The sequence below is a fragment of the Python bivittatus genome, unplaced genomic scaffold (assembly GCF_059951505.1).
Source record: "Python bivittatus isolate LINGU-HERP-01145 unplaced genomic scaffold, Pbiv_v1 ctg000610_np1212, whole genome shotgun sequence".
Taxonomy (NCBI): domain Eukaryota; kingdom Metazoa; phylum Chordata; class Lepidosauria; order Squamata; family Pythonidae; genus Python; species Python bivittatus.
The window spans coordinates 42,099,433-42,124,038 of record NW_028277088.1 but is presented as its reverse complement, the minus strand read 5'-3'; the positions used below and the strand labels follow the sequence as shown (position 1 = coordinate 42,124,038).

General features: G+C 38.6%; 1 protein-coding gene across 3 annotated transcripts; it reads left to right on the top strand.

Moving 5' to 3' along the window:
- Positions 1 to 1,080: 1,080 nt before the first annotated feature.
- Positions 1,081 to 24,606, top strand: MTURN (maturin, neural progenitor differentiation regulator homolog). 3 transcript variants are annotated; one of them, XM_025174608.2, is made up of 4 exons: positions 1,081 to 1,595; positions 13,557 to 13,679; positions 16,223 to 16,369; positions 22,423 to 24,606. In XM_025174608.2, the coding sequence occupies exons 1-3, from the start codon at positions 1,434 to 1,436 to the stop codon at positions 16,331 to 16,333; spliced, it is 396 nt and encodes a 131-aa protein (XP_025030376.1). In that variant the 5' UTR covers positions 1,081 to 1,433; the 3' UTR covers positions 16,334 to 16,369; positions 22,423 to 24,606. The 3 variants fall into 3 exon arrangements, with proteins under 3 accessions (XP_025030376.1, XP_007440573.1, XP_025030374.1); XM_007440511.4 differs by having other exon boundaries at positions 1,083 to 1,595; positions 23,401 to 24,606; XM_025174606.2 differs by having other exon boundaries at positions 1,084 to 1,595; positions 16,223 to 24,606.

Here is a 24,606-nt window from a genome sequence, read left to right as displayed (position 1 = left end):
TCCATTAGTTTTTTTATACTGCCATAAACACCAAGGACTCCTGGCGGTTAATGTAATAAAAAACATAAAACATATCATAAAACATGGTAATAAATAATCACCTACAAACCATCATGATCATGTTTAGTAAAGATGGCTGAAAGGACATGGCAGGCAATCTATGTGGCTCCTGATCAACTGCAGGGGCAGACCAGTGGGGGAAGAGATTGACTAGCTAATCCTGTTCTGTTACTAGAAGTTGTAGTTCACTTACACACGTTGGCTGCCAAGTTAGCACACTGCACTTTTAACTCATTTTTCTGCCCAGAAGAACTTGTATGTTTGCCTTGCTTCTATTAGAATACACTACCAAGAAAAACATACAAATAAAACAAATATATTCCTTGCTAGAAGACATTATTTGCAGTGTTTTTTCACCAGAATAACTTTGGCCTGTGAGTTATGAGGTTAGAGTTGGAATCTAATGCAGTCTTAGACAGGAATAATTAAATGCTGTTCAAATATAGAGGGAGTGACTTCTGCATAAAAAGGCGTAAGGCTGGACTGCACATATTTTTCAAGAACTGGGATCAAAAAAATGTTACAGAATTTAGAGTGTAATTGTAGAAGAGCACTCTTACATTTTTAGTTGTGAGATGCATCAGGGGCAGATCCCACTATTTGAGAATGCAAGTCCCACCTTGGCTGGGTTTGGCAGGATCCAGAATGCTCAATGTGGTTTTGCAAGGCTCTAATGCACTGGACTGCTCTGGAGTAGAAGAGGCCCAACTTGGCTTTTGTTTTGGACCAAAAATTAACGAAGAGAAAAAGGAGCGTCATGCAAATATTGGCAAGGCCTTTCAGAACCTAGATATCCGATTTTATGTAAGTGTGCGTTTAAAGAAGACTGGCAGAACATTTCAAGAATTATTGTCCTGCGAGGTAGTAGGACGGGCCTTCAAGCAGGTGGACAGGTGGATGCGGCTCGCGAGCTTAAAGGAGAGACTCGGGTTTGAGGAGAAACGGGTGGATCCTTTAGAATCCAGTAGGATCCGGCAAAATCCAGCTTTTACCCACACCCGTCGAATGACCCCCACACAGAACACACAACGCAGCCGCCCTGAGCCAATGTCAGACGGCCGCTGAAGAGGGAAAGGAGGCGGCGGCGGCGGCGAAGAGACAGCGAGCGAGCCAGCCTTGTACACCCAGCATGTAAACAATACATGGAAGTTACCAAGTAATGCTAAGCTAGCAAGCAGCAACAACCACCCAAGGTGCAAAGGAGGCGCCTGGCCTGAAGCATCCCCAGTAACCCTTCCTTTCCCCTGCCCACAGAAGGGCCGATTGCCCGGTTTCCTAGCGGGCGAGGGGAGCAGAATCGGATACAGTCATACACCGAAGAGGAGGAGGAGGAGGAAGGAGGAGGCTGAAGGCAGCCGCCAGGGCAGAAGAGGATGGATTTCCAGCAGCTGGCTGACGTTGCGGATAAATGGTGCTCCAACACCCCTTTCGAGCTTATCGCGACGGAGGAGACCGAGAGGAGGATGGATTTCTACGCCGACCCAGGCGTTTCCTTTTACGTCTTATGTCCGGACAACGGCTGCGGAGACAATTTTGTAAGTCGAGGAGGAGGTGGGCGAGTGAGTGAGCGGGAACCTGCGTTTTTGGCTGGGGCAAAGGGTTGAAGCGGGGAGGCTGCTGGCAGCTTTCGATTTCTCCCAACTCCCATTCCTGTTTTCCTCTCTCGGTCGCGGAGATGGCGGAGAGACGTTTCCCCCTTCCTCCCCCACACCCATACCGGGTGGGGGGAAGATGGAGAACCTTCCATGGGTGAGAAGGGGGGCCGCCATCCTGTTTCCTCTGGATGGTTTTCGAGGAGGCTCGCAAGCCATTCCTCCGCCCCCCCCCCACCGTGAAGACATAGCGGAAATGTCACCTGCCTTTTTATTCATGTTGGCCCTAGAAGGTTAAATGGTGAAGTGTGTGTGTTGGTGTCGCATACATCATGGCCTATAGTGGCAGCTTAACAATAACCATTTGCTGAGAGTGATTTCTCCCACTCCTCTCCTCACCCATTCAGCATGTGGAAGACAACCTTGCTTGTTTGCTAAGGACTGTTGCCTGTCTTAGGAGATATCCTAAATTCTGGTAGCATTTGACTCTCATAAGGACTAGGCTTGAGCTCTGGAACTTGCAAAGTACCAGAAGAGTGTCTCTGGGATTGTGTAGAGTGCGTTGTTTTCACCAGTGTGTAACCTGAGCTTTGGAAGTAGAAGCACATGTAGATTACCTTGAGAGCAGGAATTTCAGATATTGGCTGAGTTCACCACAGTTTGACTAAGCAAGCCACAGTTTACTCTGTTAACCCAGCATCTCATTTTCATAACACTTTGAACCATGTGGCCTTGGTTTGTGCAACAGGCTGGGCTAAACTGGTTGGTTAGCAGTTACTGGTTTAGTGTGTCATGGAAGCATAGCCTTTATGGAGCATAATCCACAGCAGGAGTAGGAAACATGTGGCACTTGCCTTCCAGATGTAGGATTTTAGCATCTGTCAGCAATAGCCAGCATGATTAGTTATCAAGAATGTTGAATATTATCGTAAGAGCAACGAGTTGCCCAACATTGACCAAAGTGTGGCCTTTCCCCACTTGCAGCTATCTATAGCACAAGCATGTCCTGGCAACCTCCTTTTTCTGTTTTATTTTCAGCTGATGCCCGGCCCATTAACTGAGGTAGCTTTAAGCCTTCCTTACACAGCAGTGTTAAAATAAGAGTTTTCTTCCCAAACAGGTTTTGCCATGGATACAGTCTGACTTGTTTTACTAACTATTGGTCAATGGCTCCTACAGGGCGGGATCAGCCTGGCACCTATTGACCACTTTAGATTAGCATAGGTTCACCTCTTTCACTTCAGTCCCTGGGCACTCTTTTCAAGTGTCATTGTACTTTTGACAGTGAGAGAATCTGGGCCTTTCAAACTGGGCTCACCTGTTTACTCACTAGGTCTCCAAACTGATCCTAGGGGTAGAGAACTGGATCAGCCTGAAAAGCGGCTGATCAGCGATTGTGGTGGGATTGTATAGTGGAGCAAAAAAGATAAAACTGTTTCTCTTTTCCTGTGCTGCTTCATGGCACAATTGTCTCCATGCCTGTTGTTCACACTACTTTTGAATGAGGTTTAATGGTGGTTAGCTCCCTTTGAATGTAGCTTCCCAAAACACTTGAGCAAAACCAGAATGAGTTTTGCCAGAGGGCTAAACCTAGCAGTCTAACCATACATTAAACTCACCTCCTGTCCCAGCCCTAGTCCACATTAAGAGTATGGTGGATGTTCCCCACCCATCAGCTGGTGAAGGGGAGGGAAACAAAGCTGGGAAAATCCACCAATCGCACTCCTTAATGTGCCCTGTACAACATAAATAAGAATGGCACCATTTGCCACCAGTGGAGGCAGTTAACTTTATACTAATACAGTTTTCTGCTGTCTTAAGGACTGGTGGAGAGCACACAGCCATGAGGAAGAACTCACTGACCTGCATAACATTTTATAAGGGTACATGCAAAATAGCCCAAGAATCAGCTGATATTTGGGCTACTTTTGGACATAGCTTTAGCAGTTTTCCAGAAGGGCATTAATCCTGTGTTCAAAACAATCCAAGCAACAGCTGACAGGCATGAAGGGAAATGTGCCCTGAATTACTTCTTCATGGTGCAGTTTTCACTACTACTGCAACCACTAGTCAGCTGTTGTTCAGGCTGATCCCAGGTCTCCAAGCTGGGGATCCCTTTGGAGACCTGACAAGTATAGGGAAAAAATCCAGTTTTCCCACTACTTGAAAAGGAAAGTGCTAGAAGATAGTGCCCAAGGAGCAGAGGGAATGGGATATGACCACACCAGCCTAAAATGGCTAATACATACTGGGCTGATCCCACTCCCTAGGAGGTCACATGGCCCTGCCACCAGCAGAATCGTCAGTGAAGTGTATCAGTTTGTGTCCATGGAAAAACCGGTATCAAGATAGAAGGGAAAACATTATTTTATCTCTCATACAGCTAAGGATGATTTAAGGGGTATCATTAGCTAAATGAAATTAGATGCAAGGGGAAAAGGCTTTAAGCCAAATGCAACACTTGTACAACCTCAGTGTTTGCAGGACAAGATAGGCAGGTTTGTTGAGCCACCTGGTGGGCTGCATTCAGTTTGGTGTTACCCATATTGTTCAAACTTATTGCACTGATGGATGTCCTCAAAGCACCAGGCTCTGGCTTATTTGAAAATGTTAGCCTTCCTTCCAACTAGAAACTACAGGCCTTGTTCTATATGGTTCCTGAGAGTTGGAGGGATGCTGGAGAGTTGTTTTCTGGTATATATTCCCTCACCCCAGCTTCTTTCTGCAGGAACTGGTGTGGGAGAATACCTTAAGATTTGCTGCCTTTAATAGTCTAAATAAGCAAATTATTTTATGAAGGGACATACCTTCCTCAGCCATGTCTGCCTGCCTGTATGTCAGGGCACAGGCAGGCGATAGCTACTTTCTGCCAACATAGCTGTAGCCTGTACATCTTCGTTTGCTGAGGTAGCAAGTGTCTCACCCTTTCTCCCTTTCTCTTGGTAACAAGAACAGAAAAGCAAAGCTAGCTGGATTAGCCATAAAGAAAAAAAGGCAGTTTGGTTTCTTTTGTTCTGTAGCTGCTAATTAACCAAAATTCTCTAGTCAGATTAGAATATTACATAAAATATTAGAAACTGTACTAGGCTAACTCAGGATCACAAAATAGTGTGCAAGCTTTGGGTTTCCAAGAACTCTTCATAAGGGAGGATAAAAAGGAAAGGGCTGCTGTTTTGGTCATGAGTCTGCATTTAATTTCAGCGATACGTTCCAGTTCAGAGGCTAAGTAGAATCTTTAAAATAAAAACAAACCATTAAGGATCTGAATTGGAAAACAGACTTTAAAAACTGGACACCTAGAGATTGCTGCAAAAATAAATGCAATGGGAATCTCCTGTGTGTCTTTTTTTTAATTTAAGTTTTTCCTCCTGCAATAATATCTTGAGTGACAGTGGAATAACCAGTTTTGATGGGAGTTACCTAGAGGGTTGCATGTTTCTGGTATAAACCAATTTAGGCCTAGAGTTCTAGATGCAGTCCCACCCATCCACTAAATTGACAGAGTTATCTTAGAGGAGTCACTGTCTCTTTGTCCAATGTACCTTACATTTTTTAAAATTTATTTTTTGTTATTGAGAAGAAAAAAAAAACCACATAGTGTTTTAACAAAAAAGTGAAAGAAATACAACAAAGGAAAAAAACCATGTTAATATGTTGTGATAACAGTAAATAATTACAATTCTATCCAATGTACCTTACATGATTTTTGTGAGGATGATCTGTGACTTATGGGCCATATCTAGCTTCCCCACTTGGATGTAATTGCCAGAAAGTCTCCAAAAGTTGTCCAGGTATTGTAATTTTTAATGTGATAAGAGATGAAGATTATTAGATACGTGACCTATCACCTTTTTAAACTGTTTCTAATTAATTTTAACTGTGGTTAAATCAAATTTAAATTTTGTTGCATATCATTGCCTACTTTTTGAAGTGCAACCATTGGCTTGTCAATAAAAAGACCAAGTCTGGCCCTAAGGCTAAAGAAAGTTGGGTGCCAAGTTCTACTGAATGTAGAAATGTAATAATAAATGTAAAAGGGAAAACCCAGTATGATAAAATATTACAGCATTATTTGAAGAAGTATGTAACAATCGGGTAGAGAAAAATAATGATTAAAGCATTTGATCTGGCTCTGACTTGCTGATCTTTAGTATAATTTGTGGCCTTGAAAATTATCTTAAGATAGACTTCTTAATTCCTAAAAAGAGAAAGTATTCATATGTGGAATTAGGTATTACATTGAAAAAAAATACCATGACAGTATTCTCAATGATGTTGGGGCTTTTGCAGCGTAATAGAGGAGAGTGTATAAAAATATTAATACAGTGATAGTGTCATCATAACATGATGTTTATCTAAGGAGTTCTGCATGGTGAGGTTCTGTTTGGAAATATGGAACTAGTTAACGGAAATCAGACTCCAGTTGAATTCTACAGGAGCCAAGAATGTTATATTTGTCTGGGGTAGCCTGTTTTTTAAATAAAAGCATTGGAATCTGGGAGGAGCGGTGAGTCAGTCTTTGGGTCAGGAGGGGCAAAGCTTATTAGAGGCCTCAGTAGAGCCACAGTATGGAAGTTTTTATTTGTTTGGGGGGGGGTTGGTGAGTGCAATACGTTTTTCAAGGGAGTTTGGCATGGAACTGCTCTGTTTGGTAAGTATACAGCTTTGATTTTGTTTTTAACTGAGGGAAGAAATGTAACCTTGCTTACTGCTTTTTCAGCCACTACAGTGGAAGCAAAACAATCCCCCTCCACCTTTTTTTTCTCTTTGTTGGCTAGCAACTTTATATTTAGCAATGTACATATTGTTAGTTATTTTAATAAAAGCAGTACTTTCTGGACTCTAACGTAAAAGCAGCACCTAGCTGACTGTGGCTGATCTTGAAAAAGCCGTAGGGTTGAACTTAACTGGTATTTGGATAGGAGGCCACAAGGAAATCTCAGGGCTGTAGACTAGGCAGGGAAGCCAGAAAACACTTTGGACAAGTCGCTTCTGTATTGTTGCCAAGCCACTTCTGTATCGTTGCCAAGAAGACAATATAACTCGCCCATATAGTCACCAGGAGTGGAGCATGAATCAAGAGAGGTCTTTACCTCCATTTAAAGAGAATTATTTAAATACTTTTTGGCTCAATGCTGAATCACAGGAGATTTTTTTTATACACATTGAACTTCTCTCTCCAAGGTTTTACTAACATTGAACTAGTTCTGTGACTAGTTCTACAGTTGTTTAACACATTGCTAGTACAAGAATACTCCATTAAATTTTCCATTCATCTGCAAACTGGTTAACCCTTGTACATTTATCACGTCTTATCTCCCATCATCTCATTCACTGACAGCTTGCAAATTTTCATCCATCTCTTCATAATCCATGATGCTTCTCTTTCTTCTCTGGCCAGACCATGAGTGCTAAGATCCTGGTTTATTAAGGAACAAGTCTTGAACTGTGGCTTAAATTCAGGATGAGGTTCTAGCTGTTAACCACCACAAAGCACAGCTTTCAATTCAGGAAAAATATGGAAATTGTCCTATATCAAACTAAGATTTCCATTCAAACCACCCTACTGTAGGAGAGAGAGGGAGTGAATTCATGGCTTTGGTTTCATTCAGTTTGGTTTATGAAGCTGTAAGTAAATGTCCAAATATGCCATTTAATTTTTTTTCTGGGATTGGTATAATTTTTGCCCTTGTTTATACCTGAGAATCCAGAAGATTTACTGTAACCCTTTAAAATCTCCAGTTCTCCATGTTACTGTTTTTCCCCTTCTTTCAGGTATAAATAAATTTTTTCCCTTTCAGCTTCCCACACAGTTATAGTGGAATCTTTTCCAATGTGAATTTTATTCATTCATCTCTCAGTGTGCTTTACAGAGCATAAGAAGACAGTCCCTGTCTGAGAATCTTACAATCTAAAATTCAGTAGTGGGGAAGAAAAAACAGAGAAAGGAGGGGGCAATGAAGGAAGATTAAACGACAAAAAAAGCAATCATGCCTTTATTTTACTTGCACATACTTAGTTCTACTGTTTTTCTTGGTGTAGAGGAGCAGTCAGTGATTGTTTTATTGAACACATTTTATGCTATCCACTCCCAGTGGGTCTAGACACCTTATAATCACAATGAAAACAATAAAATATTATCTACTAATAAAGCCAAAGAATAGAAAATCTAGAAAGTCTGGCTAAAATACTTAAACCCCATTGTGACTGGATGGCAAATGCATAGTATAGGCCCTATCATAGAAAAGAAAAAAAATGTGGCAGGACCTGATAGAATAATGCTGCCTTTTAGCTTTTTCATTCCTTTTGTTTTTCTGTTTTTATATAAACCATTATCATTGGTTTTATATAAACCATTATTGGTATATAATATAAAGTTAAAAGGTTGACTTTTAAATGACCTGCGTAAAGCAGTGCTACCAGATACGCACATACTTTTTGAACTGAAAACTCTCTTTAGATCAACAGTGGTCTCTTCTACCACAAGAAGTATAAAGGGTATGTTTTTGAACATATAGAATACACAAGGGTAGTTTTTTACTCATTGAGTACTCATAATGAGTCAACCTCCTGAGCTGATTCCTCAGAACTCATACGGAAGGAAAAAGAAGGCTTTAGAGAGTCTGATGAGGTGATTTGGTAGCAGTGATTCTCAAGGCCTGTTTTCACTGGAAATTATTCTTAGGGTGAAATTGTTTGAATTTAAATTAGAATTTGAATCAACTGTCTATAAAGGCTCATTGGCAATATGAACAATGTTTTCCACAGGAAGAAAATTAATCCTTCCCTGAAAACCTTGTTTTCCCTCACACTTTCACTTAATCAGCCTTCCCTAACCTGGTGTCCCTTGGCTGGGTCAGGTTTGCCTGGCTAGAAAATATGGGAGATAAAATCCAAGTTGAAGATGTCTATTTTTGGGAATTTCCATATGGGTATTTTCTTCTTCCCCTCTATCCTGGATATGCACAGTCTGAAACCCAATTATACAGCCACCTTCCTGAAGCTTAAGCAGATATGGCTTTCTTCAGTGTCTGGATGGAGAATGATAAGGAACACCATGTGTGCCACCTTGAACTCACCATGGAAGAAAAGGGAGGAATTAAATGTATACCCCATATGTATATGGGATAGTGGCTGTGACTGTCCCAGTTTTGCTGTGTGCCTGCTCTGATTTGAAGTGGAGAGACTGTTCAGTTACTTCATATCTGAGCAACAGCAAAGGAAAAAAAAAAGGCTGTGTTTGTTGCACACTTTTTTGCCAAGCTAGACTACTGAACAACCCAACAGAAATGCTCCATTTGCTGTCATCTGGAAGGTCCCTTGAGCGTAGGAGCTGCTTCCGTAGACAAGTGTGGTTTTTTGAAGTGATGCCAGGTGTTGAAAAAAGCTTGGCCTCCCTCATGATGCATGCTAATAAGTCCTCCCTTGATGTTCCAGACATTAAGTGATGTAGAGTGTCTGAACTTTTATTAGATTGATCAGCCCATAGAGAAAGTAGGGCATGCTGAGAGGCATTGTTGGCACTTGCTCTCTAGCTCTGGGATTCAATACTTCCTGTAGTCTGCCAAAGCTGGCTTGATCATCATCTGTCAGATTTATTTGTTTGGATGATCATTTAGAGAACAAGAATAAACAAGATTAATTACACTAGAGCATCTTAAAACCTAAGCTGTTACTTGATTTGTGTATGGAGTGGATTCATACAAAGTCTTAAATTTTTTTTTCTTAAACTGTATTTTCTTGGTGTTTGGAAACCATAATTTTCAAAATTCCCAGCCAGCATAGTCAATCACCCAACACATCTGGAAGGGGCTAGCTTAGGAAAGGCTGATATAAAGCATTGTTAACGATAGTCCATCCACAGTTTGACTGAAGAGGTTCACTTTTTTGAATTTGGGCTGAAACTTTGAAAATCTATGCCTTTAAGATCTGCTTCAGTGCCAAGAATGAGAAACCTGTGACTTTCCAAGGCCCACAGCTACACTTCAGAACGTTCCAGCCAGCATGATAGGAGGTGGGAGGTTGTTCTTCCCAAGGTTAAATAAATGGTAGGTTATGTGAATTTTAGACCCAAGGCTGACACTATTATGTAAATCTTAAACCTCCTTTTTAAAAAGCCTATGGAAAAAATAGCACATTAAATCTTCATTAGCCTACTTTTTGAATCCCCCTCCTTACCTGGGAGTAAATTCCAATGATTTTAGCAGTTTGTTTAAAATTGTATCCAGGGTTATACAAGAGCACTTTTGAAACTGCTAATATTCCATATATTAAACTCATTCTCTGAGTGGGACAACATCCCTCATATGTGAGGGACAACGATAACATCTAGGGACAACGATAACATCACGGGCCTACATTTCAGTGAGTGATCTAGTGTTGTTTCTCTCAACTTTGCTGCCACTGTTTTAATCTCTTTGAAAAATAGTGTGCATTGGTAATTACTTAGTTAAGAGAGCCATTTTGGTGTAGTGGTTAAAGGTATCAGGCTTGAAACCAGGAGACAGTGAGTTCCAATCCTGCCTTAGGTAAAAAAAACCAGCTGGGTGACTTTGGGCCAGTCACTCTCTCTAAGCCCTAGGAAGGAGGCAATGGCAAATCACTTCTGAAAAATGCTGTCAAGAAAACTACATGGACTTGTCCAGGTGGTCACCAGGTATCAAGACTGACTTGAAAGTGCATGAACGTACACACACAAATAAATAACTCAGGTAGTGGGTCTCAAGGTTGTCTCTAGACCATTTCTGTCTTTTCTCCAGTGAACACAAGGCAGCATGCATCCAATTTATTTTAGGCTACACCATTCTTTGGGGATGAAGTCAGGCCGAAAGTGATAGGAGCAAGGCTTAAGTGAGCTTTATACAGTTAGCATTTATTCCTCCTGATTTGCATGAGCTTATTTCTGTAATGCTCTTGTAGAACGTGCCATATTTATCAACCTTCAGATCCTGGGAGATTTTCCTTGATTATTTCAAATCTTTTTGAACATTCTATGATACCATTGTGGTATGAACAGTGTGAACTCAAGTGAGAATAACCTTGTGCATATAAGCAACTTTTCAGTAACTTTTGATTTTTTTTTTTTTAAGATGAGGGCCATATATTTTTTTTAAGATGAGTATGATGCTAAATAAAGATGTCCATGATACAAAGTTGGAATCCTAGGTAAAAGTTTTTTTTTTTTTTAAAAAAAGGGAAACCTCTCCCTCCAAATCCTAAAACACAATAAAACATTAAAATAAAGCTTTCAGCCCTTGACTTGTGATGTCATTGAATTTCAGCAGCAAATTGCAGCCCTACGTTTGACTGGAAGTATTGGCAGTACAGACCTCTGTAGTGCAGTCAGAGGGGACTCAAGGACTGTGCATGGCCTAAGGGTAAACCTCACCAAAGTTCTTTATAAAATGCAACTACTATTATCTACTGGCAACCTAAAATTCACTCCTCTTTATGAAGATAGCAATGCATATGATACATTAAATTACATTAAATTATACAGGAAGCTGGCAGCTCTAGAGCTGAGTGTATTCAGTATTTGTAGACTTGATAAACAGTTTATTAAGTTTCTTAGCTTAAACCTTGACATACTTGTATCTGTCTTAAGCATGTCATTTTTATAATGAATAAGTATATATAAACACTTCCTTATGAGTGCTAAGTAAGTAAACCTGAAACTGTTTTTAGATGTTATGTTCAACTGACAGGTGATAATTTTTGAATGAACTATGGAAGGTTGAATTACAGCATTTGTATTAAAGAACTGTATGGATATAATCTTAATTCATCTTCTTTACTATGTGCAGAACCTATTCAGCTCAAGAGAATACGCTGGATGGCTAACAACATTTTTAAGAAATAGACTCCAAAAATTAAATATTATTAATTTTAATTTAACACAGCACCAAATGATCTGACACTAGAAACCTGTAAATTTGGGGGTGGGGGGGACTGTTTTGGTTGTATTTTCAGGAAAAAATTATGAGAAATACAGCATGTACTACTAACTGTTTTAAGTTACCTCAAGTTCAATTAAAAATGAATAAAAATGTTTATTTCTTGCCTGCCTTCAGTGTAGATATTGGCTGTCTTTTCACTACCTGTGCATGCGGACAATTTTGTTCTTACAGCATCCCTGGAAGTAGACCTAATGGTCTGTGAAAGAATATGATTTCTATTGGAATATTTCTTTTTCTTCCAATCATGTCACATCTCTTTCTCTCTGCCACCCCCCCAGCCCCCCTTGTTTTGGTCCCTTGAGCAGCAATTTTGCTCAATTAAATTTAATTGTGTTAAAATTTTCTAGTATAATTTCATACAAAAAGTTGAGTCTACCATTTTCCTTTGAGAATTAGCTGTGAATGACATTAAAATTGCTTGAACAAGTCCCCCTGGAGATAAATAAGCAGAGAGCTTAGATTCAGATAGATTTACATGGTCTGAACATCAGAACAAGCTTCATGGTGCAGCATGGATTAGATATAGAAGGGATAGACTTCCTTCTTTCCTTCCTTCCTCCCTCCCTCCCTCCCTCCCTTCCTTGCATTACATAGAGTCCTAACTTACTTTGTTTTCTCAAACTTGTAAGTTAGGTTGAAGAAGAAAGAGAATAACCTGCCCAAGTTTAGAAGGATTTTCTTGGCAGAGCTGAATTTAGTCCTACGGTAATGTTCTGTCCTTGATGGTGTAAGTATGCTTGCCAAAACCTCTCTTAGTGCCCATCAGGTTTACTGCCCTGCCTGACATTTTAGTTTTTTTAAAAAAATGGGAAATTGAACAATTGCAAGTTCAAGTTAAGATCTTGGAGCTTTTCTAAAAAAATAAAAAATATGGGCAGTTGCAGCCCAGTGTTTGAAGCATGCATAACTGCCTAGAAAATTGACAAAAGTGAATGGCAATTAGAGAGAGTGTCCTGATGAATGGAGTAGTAGATCATCTTCTGATAAATTGGTGCTTTGTAACCAGTAATGGCCCCATGTCAGTGTTTTTGTGAATGGACAAGCCTTCTTAGTAGCTCTTTTGTGAAAGGCCCGCTGGCTCAGAAGGTTTTGTGAACCCCTGTTTAATCCTCTGTACTACACTGGTTCTACCTGCAAGTGTAATCTAATTAATTGTTCCAATTAATTCCATTACTCATTACTAAAAGTTGGTTTGCACTTTCTGCTTAACGGGGGCCAAAGGGAGAGGCAAGGGGAAATAGCAAACTGTTATGACTTGTTCACTCAGGACACGTATTCAGCTGGTAAGAACAGAAGGAGCACCAGCAGGTTCAAGAGGCTCTGGGGTTTGGCAGAGAGAACCTCTTAAGCCTTGGCAGTTGCTTGACAATGCCAATGTTGTACATTGATCCTGGTCTTTCCCTACCTAGCTGCCACTTGTGTGTTGTGCTGTTTACCTTTATATCCAGTTTCCAATAGGATTGGGCAAGGTGGAAATGCTCCACAGGACAAAGGCATGAACAGGAAGAATCTTGCATGTTGCATAGGTGAGGAGTGCAAATTCTCTCATCACATAATATCCCATATATGTTCAGAGATAACATTAGGCATTTCCTGAGTGTATATGGTAGCTGTCAATCATGGAAGATGTAAGACTTGAACATAACTATAGTAACAGTAAACTAGAGAAAGTTGGATTTGGGGGTGGGGGCTTCATTGTGCCAGGGTCTCAACCTCTTCCTTCTTGATGCTTTCCACAGATCACATTAGAACCCATGGCCTTCCAGGTATTGCTGAACAACAGCTTCCAGCATCCCTTACAATTGGCCATGCTAACTAGAGTTACTGGGACTGTAGTTCAGCAACATCTGGAGCACCAGAATATCTTCTTCCTCTTTCAGAATTTCAAAAAACATTTGTGTGTTGTCATTCTTCATTCCTGGTTTGTCATCCTTGCCTTGTCTTTCAGCATGTCTGGAGTGAAAGTGAGGACTGCTTGCCTTTTCTGCAGTTGGCTCAGGACTACATTTCTTCCTGTGGTAAAAAGACACTCCATGAAATTCTGGAAAAAGTCTTCAAATCATTTAGACCTGTAAGTACACATTTTCTTTTGCCAGTGGTTTGGATCCAATATGCTAGGTGAACCTGATGTGTCTCTGCTCTAATGTCTCATAAGTTGTCTGGCAAAATGCACAGAAATAAATGTTTATCTTGAACAGCCTCACTTTATTTTCTCCCTCTCTGGTCTTCCATTTTGCAGACTCCCAGCTGGGACAGGAGACAGACCATACTGACTCCCCAGCCAAATGAGAAATTATGTGAGGTTTGATCTTTAAATGTTGGGTCTAAAGAACTATAGAGAGGATGTCTATACTGAATTCTGTGGTGGAACTATTTTCCACTACTTCTTTATGGAATTTCATAATATACATGTATTGACATTCACTGGAAGAAAAAGACAAACAAGCACTCTCTTTTTTCCTCACAAACTGAGAAAAAAATTGTGCATTCTGAGATGTTTATTTCAAGGGTTTTGATCTTTTCTACTAAAAAAAACTCAAAGCAGGTAATAAAAATGATTCTAATATTTGCTAGCCCTTTATCGTAGACTGTTCCAAAAATAATAATATCCTCCCCAGGTGCAAATAGCACAGAAAGTAACCATTCTGACAATTCCTCAAGTGATTCTTCTTACATTAGTAAAGTGATGTGAGACAGACAAATACAGGAATGGCTATACTATAAACATTGGCTCTGAATGTATAACACTTAGGTGTGATTTAATTATCCAAAATCATGTCGATTATTGAAATTAATGCAGAGTATGACCTCAGAGACTTGTCAGTATAAATATAACCATGTTTCTAAGCACATTTACTTGGAAGTGTGTTTGGTTGACATAAATAAAAGCAGCGTCATTTAAAAAGAACAAGAAACATTGGGCTGGCCAATCTGTTAAGATTAGTATTGTTCATTTCTCAGTCTTGGTTTTTTTTTTTTATATGAATGATAATTCACATGCATTTTATGCACATTGCTAATATATACTTTCCCCAGTTTTCACTAATCTAATGCATTTTAATACTTTCCTCAAATACACACATTTTGAGTGTATTTTGTCTAATGTACACATTCTTGCAGTCATGTTTTTGAGTTGCAAATTACATCACAAATATAACTTAGATGTTGATTTCAGAATATTCATGTATCCTGATTTTTATGAAAGTTCAGGGGAGTAAATATAGCAAAATAATAAAAATTCAGGTATGACACGTTTGTACCCATCAGCAGAAGAATGGATTACCTTTTTCTTTCCTAGCCCAAAATACATGCAGCTGCCTTATACATAGAGTAATGACCCAATATAGTAATGGTCCAATATAGTTTTAATATGATGCTTTCAATGGTTTTTCAGGGGTGTTTCCATATGGAGGTTTTCTGATGCTGTCATTGAAAAAACATTTGTGCATTTGCTCATTCTCTTTCCTCAACTGAATTTTAATTAAGAAAAATAGAGTCAAGAAGGTTACAATAGATGACAGTGCTAGGCTTATTTTTTTATAAGTATTGTTATACTATTAAACATATGCTCCACCTTTTTGCCTATATAAGCATTGAAGTTTGCTTACAATAAATTGAACACAACAGGGCAATTACAAGACTTTCATCAGAAATGCCCCTATTTCTCTTGGTATCTGAAGTCCATTCAGTTTTACCAATAGATAGCAGCAATCAGTTTATAGGTCTGTTAAATTTTACACTTTTTTACATGAAGATTTTTATACATCCTTAAATATACAAATTATGAACAAACAAGCGCATAATGTTGTAGACTTAGTGTCCTACTTAGAATGTTTGTTCAGAGAACTAGAATTGGCTGCAACTTTTGGATAAGAAATATTTTAGAATTCTTCCTAACAGGTGCAATTCTGACATTGAGCAAGATGAAGCACACACTGATAAGATGATGCTGTGACTAGTCACTTATCAAATTATCTGTTTTCTTGCGCACATCCCTCCATCACGCCAACAAGCACCTACTTTTGCCTTCTTTCCCTGGCTAGCTCTTTCTGTAACTATCAGGGCTAGATCTTAGAAACCTTGATTTACTAATAGATGGTGGAAGCTCCAGTAGCAAGTCCAGTAGCAGCACTGTTCAGTTTCCATTTGCTTTCTTGTACCTAGCAAGGAGCTCTTCCTCCTTCACACCCAATTGGGTGCATAGAATAAGTCCTCTTATGAAAATTTGCAGGCAAGTTCATGGGTTCTTTCTGGTGTTTTTCCACCACTTGTGGCTTAGCCAGTTCTAGGTCTTCTGTCATCCTTCTATCCAAAAGAGATCCAAAACTGGTTAAAATAGCCCAGATCATTTTTATTGTACTGTAAGCTAGATTCAGCAATAGAAGAGCTAGTTGTTTGGAAGTGCCCTTAAACAGAATCTAGCCTAGTCTTGCTTTTTATACATGAAAAGTATCTCAATGCCTGCAAGCCACTTACATTACACTTTTCATTTTAAATTGAAATATATGATTCCACAAATATTTTCTCAAGTTTGTTCTTGAGCATCAGTGATACTCTCTCATGTCATCATTTCATAATACACTTACAGTTTATTTCCTCCTTCTTTACAAATAGCTATTGGGGCTTCCAGATGTAGACGACGATGCATTTGAAGAATATAATGCAGATGTGGAAGAAGAGGAGGCAGAAGCTGATCACCAGCAGATGGGTGTCAGTCAGCAGTAATATTCAGAGGAATTAAAATATATTTTATCTTACCAGGTGGGGTCTTATGCTTCTGCATTAGCATTTTTGAATTAGCACATCACACTGGAAAACCTGACTCCCAAACCCAAAGTTTAAAAATAAAACAACAACAACAGTATTTTTAAAAGTCTGTGATGAGCTTTGCTAAGATGTGGCCTGAATTAACTCCTGCTTCAGTGAAGTTTTTATGGTGTTGTCTTGGTAGCATTCTGCCATTGTTAACTTAGAACTTTTTTTTTCTCGCTGACTTGTCTTTTTTTTGTTGTTGTTGTTGGTATTATTACCATTTTTGTTTGTATAGAAGGATTAACATTTCACTGACCTGAATGTGATTTGAATGTTGGAACTATTTGGTTGGTGTGTTAAATACTTGCAGGCCCTTACTGAGGACCATCCATGCAGAGAATAAATGCAATCTGCACTTTGGTTCTCTCTCTCTCTCTCTCACTTTTGTTTTTAAAGAAATATTACAGATTAAGGGTCATGTTTCAAATGGACAGCATGCCATCAAATAATGCATTCCCAAGTCTCTCTCATTTTAGTAGGAAAGATTTAAACAGATACTTATTATTTTTATTGAAATCTGAGAGATGCACCATCTCCAGCTCCAAAACTACATGTGTTCCCTGAGTCTTCTTTTTTACAGCCCTTGGAGCCTCCTGTGATCATGATTGCTGAAAACGGAAAGCAGTTTCCTAAACTCCCCTCATGCCCAGCCCTTCTTAATAGGCTCCTCTTAAACTCTGAAGTCCTCAGCTCACCTGTACCACCAAAGTCTGCCCACCCTACCAATTCCTAAAAGCCTTAGGAGATGCCATATACTCCTTTATTCCTCTCCTGCAAACATCTTCCTTTCCTTCCCATGTTTTGGTTTAACACTGATGTAGTATTATAACTCAGGCATGTTTCCTCATGGCTGGCTTTTAAATTATTTGCAACCTTCATTAAAATTTCATGCCCATAATTAGTAATAGTGCAGATACGACTTTTCTATCAGCCTTCCTCAATGGCACCTTCCAATGTGTTGGGTTGCAATTCCAAGAATTCCTCAGTCATTGTGGATTCTGGGAAATTCTGAGAGTTGTAGTTCTGCCATAACACTAATGAAGGCTGCACTGCACTATAGCTGGGATTAACACATGGATGGAGACAGGTATTAGTGTCAGCAGGAGGGAACAAGTATATCCAATATCTAATCATAGTTACTTAATTTTGGCTGGAATACTCAGTGCATAATCAGTGATAATTGTTGCAGAGGAATCCTTATACACAAAACATGAATAGTATTTCAATATTATGCAGTTTTTAGAAAATAAGAATCATATTCTTAAATTCTTAATTTACAGACAAGGGGCAGAACAGAACTGACATTACCAATCTGCTTTATATACTTTTGTTACCATCAAATACAAAGTCAGATCTTGCTTTAACAAAACAAATTAAAAACACAGACTTATTCCTTATCCCTTGTATCAATACAAGAGGGTGGCAGTGAGAGAGAACTATCCTTTGTGGCTGCTTTGCATGAGGAAATTATCAGTTTGCCTTTATAGTAAGTATCAGGCCAGAAGAGCATCTTCTATATTAATTTTTCAGTAGCTAACTTCAGAGGCAGGCAGTAGACTTCTTGGGAATCCTTCTTTTGAATCACACCAACTTCCTCCCCTGACTGACTTTATTTTGTTAACATAATTCTAATGGAGACATCATGCTTGTCCCATATAATTATTAAAAAATACAAATAGTGGGTGGCTACAGCCCAGATTTCTTTTTAGAAATGTTCCCATTTGCCCAGGGGGGGGGGGAGACAAATGCAAACTTGAGTTGAAATCTAGAGGACAACAAGTTGGGTACAACATCATCAACTTGCCTTCTAATAAATGGGTGTTTTGTGACCAAAGATAGTGATTTTATGGGAGCTCTCACAATGTGCTTTCCAAATTCCAAATGTGGTTATTGGCCCAAAAAAGTTGCCAGGCTATCCCTCCCAGGTCCATCCACTTCCTAAAGAGTAGTGAGTCTTTAAATCAACTGCAGACCTGGGTGTCTTCTGCTGAGCTGAAGTTGAACTGCATGTAGTGCATAACCAGTGATATTCTTCATGGATGATAGCATAATTGGCAGCATACTACACATGCATCACTTTCTTACATTGTAGCACCAACTGTAGCAATTGGAAGCAAAAAATTTTGGCAGCTCTTCTATTTATCACTGCCTTTCTGAGTTTACTGACTCTGCTCTATCCACCCAAATGAGTCACCCTTCAATATTTAAATGGTGGTTGTCCACTGCCTCTTAGCTGGCTCTTGCCTTTCACCTTCTGATATATAAAAAGAGCTTCCCTCTTCTGGGTGGCATAAGTCCCAGCTATGGCTGTGGCTTAGGGAGCTCCTGGCCGACAATTTCATCGGTTTTGTAAGATTTGATTTCTGTATTTCAGTTTGCATAACTGATACTCCATGTCCAGCTAATGTCAGATTCGTAACTCCTGTTTATATCACTTTATGCAAAGCCCATGTAGAGATGTGATGTTAACATTTACAAAATGTAAACAATTTTTAAAGTTACATCTCTAGCTTTCTGGGTAGTTTAATTTACCAACAATTAAAACCAGTTTTCTTTATAAGAAAAACCAGGGCAAAAACATTTGATCAAAATTTTGTCCGTGAATTCACTTCTTTATCCAGATGTAATCCATGGCTGGCCTCCTGAACAAAAGAAGCATAGCTGTTCATCTCTAAGGCTTTTGGTGTCTTCTTGTATCTTCAAGAAGAAAAAGAATCTTCTTGGGTACAATCTAATTTTTACAAAATATTCCTTTATGCAACCTTTTTTTAAAAAACAAAGATAACATATTTAAATCTCTTTAATAAAGGAATAATTTTATAATTTCTAATGATTGATATCATTGTCCCTACCAAGACTATTTTGAAAGAAAAGTTCTTGTGGGCAGTATTTTTTTCTGGAATTTGCTGCTGCTGAAAATTGTTTTAAAGGTTGATGTTTTAACGGCATTTTTGATTAGTTTCAAATTGGGAGGTGTTGAATTTTTCTGTTCAAAGACTTTGAGTGGATTCCATGTTTTCCTGTTGATGAAACTTATTCCATTAGCTGAAGCAATGGGTGGGATCATTCCTGTTCCCCTGGAGCCCTCCAGACCAAAACTTGTTCTTGAGGTTGGCAGACTGTCCAGAGTTGAATGGGATGGAGAATCACTCCTTTCCCTTCTTTTGTTAGAGAATATTCCAGCAGCAGAAAAGGTGCATTGAATTCCATCTATTTCTGCAGTCTAGGTATATATGTATGAATCTGAACTGATGTGCAAGCTTGGAATTTCAAATTTTAGAAACAAAAGATTTAAAAACATAAATCCATTGAGAAACAGTGTCATACTCTATTTGCTATCAATTTTTATGACGTTGTGGCCTGAAAATTAGTTAATTATAGAACTATGAGCATTTGCAGGCTGTATTATTATTATTATTACAATTCCCACCTTTTTTATATAAAACTCAAGGTGGTGAACATGCCTAATACTCCTGTATCCTATTTTCCCCACAACCACCATTTTGTGAGGTGAGTTGGGCTGAGAGAGAATGACTGGCCCAAAATATCAAAATAAAATGTACCACAGTGCTTACTGATTCTGTCTTCAACGCTGTTTATATTCCGTGTCTCATCTCTAAAACAAATTAACATTATAGATCTGTAGATGTTTATGGGAAGTAAGTCCTACTTAATGCAATAAGACTTACTCCTAAGTACATGGGCCTTGATCACAGTTTAATAATACAACCCATACATTCAGCTGAGAAGAAAGTATGTTAACAGGATGGAGCAAGCTTTCATGCAGGGAAGACTATTAAAATAGGAATCATCTTCTATGTTACCTGCTTCTTCTATGAAAAATAGCTATTACTGGTTGGGTTCACACATTGTAGGAAGCTATGGTTTGCATAACGATGGTCTATAAACAGTTTGGCTAAGCCAAACTCTAATAGCATTGTAGCTCAGCATGATTTGTGAATCATGTCACTGTCAATTATGCATATACATCTACATTTTAGACATTTAAAGAAGTGAACCAATTCCTACCCTAGTGATCATTTATTATTTAACTATTCAAAATGATCAAAATAGAGTTGAGGAGCTTTCTTCTCTGGATAATCCACTGTATCATAACACTTTCACATCTGTCTGAAGCCTTGTAAAGATATCAAGATATTCTGCTAGTGCCATCCTGCTAGTGTTAAATGGAACCTACAGATTTAGATTCAAAACTTTCAAAAGTTTAAATCTGAAGGGTAGATTTAAACTTTTGAAATAGTTTTGAATCTAAATCTGTAGGTTCCATTTAACACTAGCAGGATGGCACTAGCAGAACAAGCAACCTAAGTTTGTCTGCAAGCTGTTTTTGCAAGGACTTGGAACTACAAACTAGCCAACTATTTATTGACAAGCATTTGTGAATCCAACCCATGTGATTAGTTTATGGTTCTGTGTGCTTTACAATTAGACTAACTGGGGATTCAGGATAAGTGTATCATATAAACACAAGGTGGAAATAAGCCAAACTAGCATTCCGCCTGCTCTCAGCCAACTTGCTGCTCATTGCTCCATATTCTCAACCATCTTCTCAAAATTAACTCATGTAGTACTATCAGATCTAGTCTACCAAAATCCACACAACTACTAGACCAAGCAAAGGGCGTATCTAGATTTTTGCAGCCTAGATCTGGTGGCCTACATACATGTGACCCAAAAAATAGAATCAGGAGTACAAATATAAAGATGAAAGAGATAGGTTTGATAATCAGAAACAGGAAGCCATCTTTGTTTGCCTCTCTTTAATTTCTGTATACTGTATAAGTGCGTGTTTACATTCATTCTGGGAATGGGAGAAAGTGACATTTGAAAATGCTACTGCAAAATGTGTCCAGTCATTACTGAAAGATTTCCTGAGTTGTGGTGTTTCGTTGTAGGTCCATCCTCAGCCAGTATTTCATAACAGCCTGAGCTGATCAGTAAACGATCCCAGGATTTTTACAAAGTAGGAAGGAAAGGGGATTTTTGAAGGAAAGATTTAGAGTTTGCAGAAGGAAATTCTAACCAGATGCAGGTTAAACCTATTCTGTAATCTAATTCTTACTAAAACCGGAGACCTTCAAACTGATCAGTGTTAAATATATCCAGGTTTTAGAAATGAGCACTGCATTTATTGGAGAGAGGGGTTGATAATGGGAACAGAAGAGGGAAACATTAATCCTCTGTATGCAAATATGAGCTAATGAATTTTCATTAGTACCAGGGCATGAGGGAAAATCATTACCTTTCCCTGCTCTGATTTTGATTTTCCTCAATATTTCAAGGTTTTGTAGTTAGGTATCAACCAGAAGCATTTTCCTCAGCCTAGTGCTCATGTTGGATTATAATTCTCATCCACAGGTAATGTACCTAAACTGGCTGATAGTGAGAAATGTTCAACACAGCTATAGAACAACAGGCTGAGGAATTTAATACTGTAATAACACATCTCTCCTCTCAATTGTTACAGTAATATGAAAAAGTATTTCTTTTTCTGCTGTATATAGTTCCTAACAAATTTCAGAAAAGGACATACAGTATACACAGCGATTGCATTTACACAGTGATTGCATTTGCACAGCTTTCTAGTTCTGGCTCTTGGATTTTTTTTTTAATGTTGTACTGTTGTATATTATTTATTAAAATATTTAACCATGCTCTTCAGCCAAAATGCTTTCAAAGCAATTTTACACACACACACACCCAATTCAATAGGTAAATAAGGGTAATTGGTAGGCAACCTCACAGATACATGACCCAAGGAAAAGGAGTGCAGAAGGAGGTAGAAAACCCTTAATTCAGTTACCCTGCTGAACAAGCATGTGTCTGCCTGTCTAAACTTGGATTTGCACTACATTTATTCTCTGCCTGGGTTGGTCTGTTCTTTGCTACCTTAGTTCTCTTTGATTTTTCTCTTTTCTTGCTTCCTGTCCTTAAGATAGAATTTAATGTACTTTCCCAAACCCTTTGCTTTTTCCCATCAGGATGAGATGATTCCTCGGAAGACCCTTTTGGGGAGGGAAGAACCATTAAAGGGAGCTAGTACCGCTCATGTTGTTTCTCCCTTCATGATAAGTTAGATTCCTCAGAAGTCCTTTAGAGAGCAAGGGAGAGAATAGCATAATAATATCAACATCTTGTATCCCATATGTAAATGACAAGGCCATAAAGCAATATCTTTGTTTAGGTAGACTCTGGACAAATAAGAACCCTTTTTTCAGAAGTAGGATTTATTTAGCAATTACTCAGAAGCCATTTACAATAGTGCTGTGTCCCTTTGCCTTCATTAACTGGTTCATCCAAGAAAGAGAAGATTCCAAGTAGAAGCACCACACCGGTCTTTGAACAATGTTGGATCAGAAGATCCAGTTAAATGCCTAGGAAACTCTCTGTCCAACTACAATTCCTTGCTAGTTGTACAAGTCCAAAACCTACAATGCAAGTTCAAAACTAGTTCTGTTTGAATTTCTGTATTATGTATTTCTGTGTGTAGCAGTTCTTACAGACCTATTTCCCTGTGACTTCCATTCTTCCCTTTCCATAATCCCTTCAACAGCAGAGCTATAAGGGAGAAAGGGTGAGGATACACACCTGTAATTTCCATTCTGGTGGGCTTATTTGGCAAGACTGATATTTTAATGTAGAAACCTTTTGTGAAGGATGTAGAATAGCTGTGATTAGATATTTTGGTACTAATTATAATTAGTTTTGTATTCTTTCAAAAGAATGCATGCCAAGTATTTCCATGCCAAAAATTTATCCTACAATTCTTCCCTATCAGTTCTCATTCTTAATGGAAGAAATGTTGCTTTTGAAATTTCTTTCAAAGGACAATTGAATTTTGACAAAAGTCTCATGGGTGGAGTGTGGTATTCTTAGATTTACTTCATTGTAAGGTGGCCAAGGAGTATGTGTGAATGTCCTCTCTTTCATTGTCCAATCATATCTTCACTGGTCTGCAGCCTCCCTGTCTTTCCATGCTTCAGTTAAATTCTAAGGGAAGAAGACATCATGAGAGAACTCCATGGACCTTTTTTCAGATTGGAAAGTGTGGACATCCAGAGTTACTTCAGGATTATGGAAAGATGTATGAGAGAAAATAAGCATCCTTCACCATCATCAACAATAAATTCAATTAAAAGAAATTCAAAAGAAAATTTCAAGCACCCTGAGAATAAAGTAGAAAAAAAGTAGACGCTTCTTTCTCAGGGGAAGAAATCTAAGAAACTGCAAGACAAATTCTGGAGTAGCATTTTTCTTACTTAGAAAATAGTTATGGAAGTTATGGAAAATAGTCATTAGCCTGCAACAGGTAGAGGGAATCTGTTGGATCCGAAAACATCATATAGAAGGCAGCAGAAGGAACAGCATATACAATTATTGACTGGAGGGTTTTTTTCTTTCAAGCTTCCCTTTCTGTCATGCTAGATGAAAACAACGATATTGCTGCCTCTCAAAGACCTCATTTTTCAGTTTTCAAATTAGATTTAACTTTTGGTTTGTTTTGATTGACTTCACGTTTTTCTTTGTAATGCATATATTGATCCAAGCACAAAGACCCCAAAAAAGAAAAACACCTCTGTCACAGGAGTGAATGAACAACTCTCAACTATTGACCAGGCTGGCGGGGGGCTGCTGGAACTGTTGTTCAACAAATAAGTGCATTCAAGTACAAAGTGAATATTTATGCACAAGAAGGTGCTCTTTATGTACATGAATTCTGTTTTAACAAGATGACTTGTGATACAAAGAGTAGTTACCTCAGTGTAACTTGATACATCCTTGATTAACTACAATCCAAGATATATCACATTCTCAAACTCTCTCACTTGTAATTTCAAGGAGGGTGGGGGTGACAGGTTTTCATCGCTTTGTTGGCATCTTTATTTGTGTTTTAGGAATTGTAGTTCTACAACATCTGGAGGGCTACAGATTCCTTTTTTTAAAGCTTCCTTCAGCATGTTTTTTTGTTTGTTTGTTTTTTTGGAGATAGCAAACCTGTAAAATATATTGTAGAAAGAAAGGAAGATGTTGGTTAACCTGCTTAAAAGTAGTGTTCATTCAATGAAATCCTATCCATGTTGCCTTTTCCTAATGCCTGGGTATAAAATCCAAAAATGTAGCTCAACATCACTATCTTGCCATTAAAGAGCTTACCAAATTTTTCA

Bases quoted from the DNA above. Each gene is read 5' to 3' on its own strand.
- MTURN (XM_025174608.2), top strand. From the start codon at position 1,434: ATGGATTTCCAGCAGCTGGCTGACGTTGCGGATAAATGGTGCTCCAAC. The intron at 1,596-13,556 runs GTAAGTCGAGGA...CTTGTCTTTCAG, and splicing joins ACGGCTGCGGAGACAATTTT to CATGTCTGGAGTGAAAGTGA. The intron at 13,680-16,222 runs GTAAGTACACAT...CTTTACAAATAG, and splicing joins TCTTCAAATCATTTAGACCT to CTATTGGGGCTTCCAGATGT.